This window comes from Lactuca serriola, chromosome 8, assembly GCF_051521515.1.
Source record: "Lactuca serriola cultivar US96UC23 chromosome 8, Lser_US96UC23_V15, whole genome shotgun sequence".
NCBI classification, from domain to species: Eukaryota; Viridiplantae; Streptophyta; class Magnoliopsida; order Asterales; family Asteraceae; genus Lactuca; species Lactuca serriola.
Window position 1 is genome coordinate 23953964 of NC_136415.1, and position 9718 is coordinate 23963681.

At 31.8% G+C, this 9718-nt stretch overlaps 1 protein-coding gene across 1 annotated transcript; it reads right to left on the reverse strand.

Annotated features, from left to right (window-relative positions):
• Positions 1-8659: 8659 nt before the first annotated feature.
• Positions 8660-9067, reverse strand: LOC145066719 (uncharacterized). The gene has a single exon (XM_079013995.1). It carries the CDS (start codon positions 9065-9067, stop codon positions 8660-8662), a length of 408 nt encoding a protein of 135 aa, XP_078870121.1.
• Positions 9068-9718: the final 651 nt, after the last annotated feature.

Sequence of the window (9718 nt, forward strand, 5' to 3'; positions counted from 1 at the left end):
TGATAGAATTTGTGGTAGCTTGATGATCGATGTATGGATGATAATTTATAGGAGTGGGTGGGTTTGCAGCTTAAATTCTTGGAAAGTAGGGTTTGTTTTTTTGGATATATGATAACTTACCTAAATACTAGGATTTCACAAATCTGTCATATATATATATATATATATATATATATATATATATATATATATATATATATATATATATATATATATATATATATATATATTAATCGAAATTAAAGGAGTAAATTACACGAATGACCCCTACAGTTTAGGGTAATTTGTATGTTTGGTCCCTAACTTATTTTTTTAACTTGGAAGGTCCCTACTGTTTGTTTTTGTTACGTGTTTTGTCTCTATCTTACCTAAAAAGACTATTTTACCATTGTTTTTTTAATTTATATAAATAAACACACCCCAACTCAAACCTCTCACCTTACCTTACTTACCCCATCATTTTTCTCTATTTAAATAATAGTATTTTTAAGTAAAACAGGGACCAAGCGCGTAACAAAAACAAACAGTATGGACCAAACGTATAACAAAAACAAATAATGAGGACCTTCCAAGTTAAAAAAATAAATTAGACCAAACACTCAAATTATCCTAAACCATAGAAACCATTCGTGTAATTTACTCAAAATAAAGATGTCAAATAATAAATGAATATCATTTTTATTAAGTGGACTTATATTTTAATTTGAAAACTTAGTTTATTTTGTTTATTTATTTAAATTATTTGTTTAAATTTAAAAGATAAAAAACATTTTAATCATAATAAATCATTATTTTTCTTATTTTATTATAAATTCAAAGTTTTCAAATATTTTGAGTTTTCTTTTTATTTTTTTAATTAATCAATATAATGCTTGAGTCTCACAACTAGTATTTAATTAATGAGAAATTAAATATCCCCTTATATTTTCTTTGTACTCATTCTCCTACCATATCAAATTAACGTCATACTCATCCGGTGGACAGGTTGACAAATGTATAAATTATCTTTCTATATCTTGATATAATATATATATATATATATATATATATATATATATATATATATATATATATATATATATATATATATATATATATTTGTGTTACATACATATGATAAAATAAACAACATAGTGAATTTAAGACTAAATAACTAAATAACTAAAATGTTATTCAACGTAGATCTGAAAGCCAATAGTTTAAAAATATCAGTTCAAATAAAACCACCCGCAAGGACAAACCTAGTAAGATCTTTTGGACAAACCTAGTAAGATCATTTGGTGTATGGTACCCAACAATAATGTGTTTCGCCATAAACACAAAAAAAACCATGAATGTACCATGTCATTCCATACATTTAAAATACTTCAATCATAGATATGTCTAAAAACTATTATAAAAAGCTTAATCTACTTAATAATTTCAATTAACTTATAAAAAAACTGAGGACTACGATGATATGAAAACTGAAAATTTGAAAATTGGAAAACAAATACAATCTAGGAGACAATGTCAAAAAAACACTTCAAAAGTGTAACATCCCAAGGTTCAGGTGCAGCTATTCAACCTCCCCTTCTTTTCTCTTGTGGTCAAGTTTAGCCCTTTATTGGAAAATGTGGCAAATGAGTATGTTGGGCGTACTCATGCACTTAATTTGGACACGGAGTCGCCAAGGTACGTCGGGCGTACCCAGAGTTACGTCGGGCGTACCCGGCCCAGGTGCAAAATCCTAATCTGGCTTGTGCACTATTTAAAGGGTGCTAAGGCTCATTTCTCAGCCTCCATATCAGTGAGTGAAACCCTAAGAGAGAGCCTCCCATCGTTCTTAGTGTGTGTGGGTGTTGTTGGAGCTAATTGTGCATTGGTGGCTTAGTGAAGAAGAAGGAAAAGAGCTTTTGGAGGCTAAAGCTTGAAGTGCAAGTTTGGATCTGAGATCTACAGAGAAAGGGGCTACACTTAGAGGTATAAAGTTCAAAACTTTCCTCTCCTTTTTGGTTTGTTGTTGTTGCATGTGTCATTTCTAGGGCTAAAAACCCCAAAGGTGGAGACTTTATGAGTGTAAGGTGCTCCATGGTCCGAGATCTGTCCCTTTTCAGGGGTATTAGTGGTTTAGATCCATAAAGTTTCCATCTTGGTTGTTGATATGAGGTTATGCTTGAGTAATAAGCCTTCTAGAGTTAGAGAATGGGATATTATGGGAGTTGGTGACTTGTTCAGTCATGCAAAGGCTTAAAGTCATCAACTTTATGAATTAAGAGGCTTAGAAGTGGTCAGATCTAGAAGTTGGACGTGGGTCTTAACTGTTTAAGACCTCAAGAGCTAAAGGGATGAAGCGGGAGAGTACGTCGGGCGTAATCCCAGTACGCGCCGCGTACTGGGTGGTATTCCCCGATTCTGAGAGGCAGCCGGGTACGCTCAGCGGACACATCTTATATGCGCAGCGTAACCCGGAAAGTTGACTTTTGGTTGACTTTTAGGGTATGGTCTATAGTGAGGCCTTTTGAGTTATAAGAGGGGTAAAATGGTCTTTTACCCTTCTGAGAGTGTCATAAAAGGACATAGTCTAGCCTTTGAAAGTTATATTAAATAAGGTACTTATTTCATGTGATTAGGCGGAGGCTAGACCAGAGTTTACTGAGTCAGAGATTTACCGAGTTACCAGAGGTGAGTCTTCTCACTATACTTTACCTAGAGTGGTAAAGAGTTATGTGTTAGAGATATTATATGCTATCTATGTGAAGTGTGGCACTGCATTATTTCTATGTGATTTATGCTGTATGTATATCAGAGTTAGGACCGGAAGGTCCACAGAGCTAGGACCAGAGGGTCCGCAGAGTTAGGGCCCAAGGGCCCACAGAGTTATAGCCTCGAGTGGCTAATATGTGCTATATGTGGTATTTTGAGGATTACATGCCAGTGAACTTGTATGCTATTTATGTGTTGAGATTTATTGTGATATATGATATGCATGATTCAGAGTTATCAGAGTTAGGGCCTTTGGGTCCATAGAGTCAGGGCCAGAGGGCCCACAGAGAGTTGGGACTAGAGGGTCCCGCTGAGACACACTGACCAGAGGGTCAACAGAGATTATAGCCCCGAGTGGCTAATATGTATTAGAGTGGTATTTTTGGGGAACTCACTAAGCTCCGTGCTTACAGTGTTTGTGTTATGTGTTTCAGGTTTTCTCAGGATCACGGGACGACACCGGCTCGATTGTACACACCAGAGGAAGCGTTTGTTTTGAGGATCCTGGTTTATTAATTGAATGAACAAAATAGTCATGTATTGTAATTTAAACAAAAATGGATTTTTATGAAAAGTGTTAAAGAGATAAGCGATTTTAAATGAAAATTTTGTTTTGAAAATTTCGGTGTTACAAAAAGTAAATTGAATTCAACTAACGGTATCATCTTCCGAAGACTCCTCACACAATCGTGGAAGTCGACGCTTCATTGGTGTTACTGAGGATCCGATATACGTTTTTTCAGAAGAATCAACTTCAATAACAACACAAGCATCCTAATTGTAAAAAAAAAAGTAAGACAATAAGAATCATAACTAATAAAGGAATATATCAAAGTAGGTGACAATAATCATTGAAATTTTGATCCATATCGTAAGAAAAATAGAAACTGTACACAATACGTTGTAACTTACTTCACTTTCTCCACCATCTTCTAAACCACATATGGAGATAAGTGTCTTAGAAATATCATCTTCAATAGTATCATCACCAAACTAATTGAATAGATGAATGAGAAAAATAAAAAAACTTCAAAACTAACAAAATATACAACAATAGTAAAAATAAAAAATTTAAATCATACATTGTCACATCTGTCACTATCTTCCACATCCTTTTCCTCATATACACTTTTTTTAACACCATCATTTCCATTACTATCAGAAGCAACCTAATTATAAGAAAATCACATAAGTAAAACCATATGTCAAAACATATGTTACAACTTACATTATTATTTATATTTCCCATGTCTAACCTCATACATAGGTGCAAGAATAACATCATCATTCATATTACCAGAACCATCCTAGTTGGAGAAAAAAAGATGTAATTGAACTAAATATACACCAATTTAAACTGAATGGAAAGAAAACATGATCTGAATTAATTACTAAACTCAGTATTCTTTACCTTAGAAATGAACTTGTCAGAAACATCAACTTGATGATTATCACAAACGACCTAATATTAGTGCAACGGAAATAAATAAAGAAACATAAGATATAACGAATATAATTTATATTTATAATTTATAGTAAAAAAGACAATAAAAATTACCGTTAATGTTGATGTTGCTGATTTAGGTGATACTGATTCAACAACATTTGTTTGAATGAGAGAAAAACTGGCATCATCCTAAGTATGCACATTAAGACAACAATAACAAAGTAGCAATTGAATATTTTCATAATGTACCGGAATTAAAAAAGTTAAACAATTTATTATAACTTATATCATTGTATTCCGTATGATTTACTTCCGAAATAGAAGCACTAAAAGCCTCATTTTTTACATTACGTAAGTCATCCTAATACGAAAAAAAATTTGAATAATGAACACATTAAATAAAGATAATTTAATAAAATATGTATTAAAAATAATTTAATGAAACAAAACATGATCCGTAGGATAATTTCTAAATTTCAGATTATTTACCGGAGAATTGGACTTATCAGAAACACAAACTCATTGATTAGAAAAACAACCGAATACAAGAACAACAAAAATACATAATGTAAAATAAGATATAAAAAATACAATTAAAATTTTATAATATAAGATCCAATAAACTTTACCGTTGATGCAGATGATGTAGACAACAATGATTCGACAACGTTTGTTTGCAACTGAGAAAATGACCTCATTTGTAGACGACGTCTTTTCTTGGTTTGACATTTTACAAATTGCACCATGGTATTTAGTAACCGTGAAACGAAGCACATATTATGGGGCCAAATTGTAATGGTCAATCTTAATTGAAAAAAGAATACTTAGACCACATAACCTTTCAAACAGGAAAGTACGTACCCAATTAGGATCATTACCACCCTATAAAAACATAACAAAGTAGAATTATATGTAAGCATTTGTGTGTGTTTCAATATATATATATATATATATATATATATATATATATATATATATATATATATATATAAAGTAGAAATATGTATAGAATAGTAACTCCAATAAATTCATATTAACTAATTCACCAATAGTAAGACGAGTAAGTTGAGTAGCATATTCATTAAAGAAAACACATCTCATCTCATTATCCTTATCATCTACTTGAACTACCAACTTATACCTATATAAAAGTTATTAGAAACATCATATAAGTATTATAAAACTATATATATATATATATATACACTTGACGCGGGTTAATTATAATTTTTGGACAGTCGACACAAAAGTAGCGATTATTAATGAAAGTAATCTTCTTAAAGCATCTTGAACACTGGATGAACTTCCAATCATTAAAAATATCTATTCAATGATGGTTCCAACAACAGTGTACTATGTACCCTTCATAAATGTAATATGGATATAATTAATTACAGATTTAGTATAATCATTGATATTTCATAGTAATAAGGTACTACCTCAATGACACCTTTTTGTATATCATTATACATATTTGCTATGTTTGCCACAGATGCATGTTCAACTTGCTGCTCCGATTGAAGCAAGACATGCATCGTTTGACTATAATCCGACAACATAAAAAAAAAAGTAAGGTGAATCTATACATGTCTTAAAATATATTGACACATAATAAATATAATAACACAGTTACTTTGATTTGCATGTAGCAACAATGTCTATTGGAAGACTAAATACAATTCAAATCCAACTGTAGTTCTCAAACTTGGAACACCTACAATAGTAAAAAATATAAAGAATTAATATATATGCTACACATAAACATAATTAAGATGTTATTTATAATAAATAAAATACACCCCTGAATAATACAACTTTGCAAGACGTTACAATGAGTACAATTTTCATCTCCTTGAAACTTTTGATATGTCCATCAGTGTACTTCTTGGCCAACTTCCCCCATAACGTTATACTCACTTTCATATCATTGTAGCACATAAAATTAGTTATAAACATCAACCAAAGATGTAACATAGTAAATTATTGAATATATACAAATTTTGATAATGTACCTTTCATCAGAGAGAACAATTTTTCGTAATGCAACTTTACTTGAGTTAGATGGTCGTGCTGTTTCCTCAAGAGAACCCCACTCACAAAGATTCCCGATAACATCTACAATATAATAAAAGTTACTAAAGATATTACAATTTAATAACAAAAGTAATAAAAAAATATGAACCTGTAAGATATTTGTCGTCACCAACACGCGAACCAAGCACACTGAACGGAAATAACTCAAATACATAACACTGAAAGATTGTTGATGGCAAGTGGGAAGCAACAATTGACGTATCAGTAAGAAATTTAATAAAGATGTCCTTACGTACTAGCCGATATAATGATTGACAAGGTAAAACTGGGAATTTATATATCCTATAAACACATCCCTCTTGTATAACATTATTAAACTTGGTCATGAATGAACTTGCAATGCTTACATGAATAGAAGATCCCTATAAAATGGAAGTAATATCATAACATACCAAATTTGTAGACTGTAAAGTCAAGAATAGTTCATGAGATAAACTTACATTTTCATCACCAAGAAGTAGATATAAAGATAAAACATGATCTGTTGAAGGGTTGTATGTTGTCCACATACGTGTGACCGTCACATGTTCTTGCAACTTATCAGTAATGTTAGGCCTCAAATCACTTATGAACAGATAATTGGAACTGATCTTCATGTCTTCCTTTGTACATATCCATAACATATTGCAATTAAACGATTCATATCCAACATAAATCCAAATTACTAATAAATAAATTAATCAGAAATTCGATATATAACAACACGAGTGTGGACATTGATCGATTATTACATACTTCAACAGCAAGAATAATATAAGACTAACCTTGCACGCACAAATTCTTTATACTATGAAATCAAAAAAGAGGGGGAAGTACGTTTACTGATGACTGAAAGAGAATATGCATTTTAAGTAACCACCAGATGCCAATAGTGATTAACAAGAGGTTGAAGACCCTCAATAATCGAATAACTTGAAACATGAGAAGAGAAGTGGAGTTGGCGATCAATGGAGGTTATTAGCGTAGAAATAGGAATGATGAAATTAATCACACATAAGTCGGATATACTCAACGGAGATAGACGATATCAATTAGGGTAAAACGTTAAGTATAAAAAACCTAAATCAATAAAAAAATTAATAAATAAATAAAAAAAATAAGTAAATTACATTATTAGCCCTATTGAAAGTATTAAAGCGATTGTACTTGTTAATTTACCACCGAATTCTTGAAGGTAGTAAATAATGCATAACATATTTCCTTCAAAAATTATAGTTTTTTAATAAATCAAATATAATATATGATAATTTTTTATTAAAAAAATGAAAGAATGAACAAACCATTACATGATTATTTTTCTGAAAAGAAAAAATAAAATTTGTACCTCTTCAGAAATAAGCCTCTCCATGCAGTTATGCATTGATGAACAGGATGATACCTACATGGCATTTGCAATCCACTCATTCAACGCTGTTTATTCCATGTAATGGTAAATTAAAGAAAACTTATTTGTAAACAACATTCTTTGTCATATTGTTACCACACTTTCCGTTGTTGTCAATATAAAAGTGAAGATCAACACGAGGGGTTACACGAGACGTTGTCACGTAAAGCTGACCATGTGAAAAAACAGGTTTCACCAAGAATTCACATACATGATTAAACGTTTGCCCTTGACTTTTGTTAATTGTCATAGTGAAGCAAACTTTGACAGGAAATTGTCTTCTTTTAAATCTAAAAGGCCATGTTGTATCCATTGCAGTCATATCAATCCTCCCAATTAATACTTTCTCTCCAATATGAGTACCGATAATAATCACAGCCTCCAAAACCCTCCGACTAATTTGTATGATAACCAACATAGTCCCGCTGCACAAACCTCTTTGCAAATTTAAGTTACGTAACAAAATGATCGGTACACCAACCTTTAAGTTTAACTTGTGGTTTGGAATTCCTGAAAACCGCAACGTGTTAAGAAATTCTAAAGGATACATAATTTCCAATTTGGCAAAGTTATCAGTACTTCACAAATCTCATCAGCACTTAACATTTCATGCATGTCACCAGACATATTACAAAGCACATGTAAATTGATCATGTCAACATCATCATTTTTCGGGCGGATGCATCGTTCCTTTATGTAAGAGATGTCGTTAACTCTACTAAAAATATCAGGGAATACAAGGGATGTAACAACATCAATAGGATTATCAACAATAGGAATAAGAAGATCATCAACTATAGCAATCCATGTAGCATCGTCATCACCTTCAACTGTACACGTAGGAAGCCGACCGACACCCATACCAAGAAGCCATTTACAAAATTCACGCATTTGTATAAGTTTGGCGCCAGTAATGGTTTGATTATACAAACGCATGTTAGTTGTCAAAACAAAAAAACAACATGAATTCCATAGACCTATTGATTTGTTTATACAAGAGGAAACGACATCAAAACGCGTTCCATGTTGAATAACAGGCAAAATTTGACGAAAATCACCCCAAGAGCTACCACTTTCCCTCCAAACACTTTGTTTTCAGATCCAGGAACATAATAACGACATATATCATGAAATACACGATCAACAACTTCAAAAGAATAACGATGTTGTAATGGAGCTTCGTCCCAAATAATCAGCTCAATGATACTAATCAACTCTACAACATCTGAACCGATATCGATACCACAAGCTGAGTCTTTATCAATATCAATAGGAATATTAAACTTGGAGTGCGTTATACGACCACCAGGTAATGACAAAGAAGCAATGCTAGACGACACGACTGATAAAACAATCTTTCCATGCAATTGAATAGAAGCAATAATTGTTCTCCACATATATGTTTTGCATGTCCCTCCACAACCAGATATGAAAAAAAGCCTCCTGTCTTCTCAATTAAACCATTATTTATAATAGTATAAACTTCTTTATGTTGCACATTTAAACCGCTGTATAACTCATTGAAAATCATTATTTCTTCTTCGACATTGTATGTCCGCTCTGCAGCAATTAACCTATTCAAACCTAGAGCTGGCAAAACTCGACCCAACCTGCCAACCCAAACCGAACCCAACCCAAAATTAGCGACCTGGGTTGAGATTTTCAACCCATTTAACTTAAATGGGTCAACCCGTTTAACCCATTTAATTAAATAGGTTGGGTTGGGTAAAAATTATGAACCCGTCAACCCATTTAACTTTAGTATATATATATATATATATATATATATATATATATATATATTGTGTGCCAAAATGCATAGATATGGACCATCGGCTGAAATAGAATCAAATGTCATGATCTGAGGGTCTATGATAGTACAATAGAGTAACATGTACTATATAATCACACAAATTTCAGTATAAGGGCATTTTAGTCAATTGAGACAAATTTAAAAAAGGAAAAATCGAGATTTATGGGATAATTAATGATTTTGATTTAAAAAATCTGATTTTTTTCAAATTAATTCAATTTCAAACGTAATATGT

Bases quoted from the DNA above. Each gene is read 5' to 3' on its own strand.
- LOC145066719 (XM_079013995.1), bottom strand. From the start codon at position 9,067: ATGTGGAGAACAATTATTGCTTCTATTCAATTGCATGGAAAGATTGTT.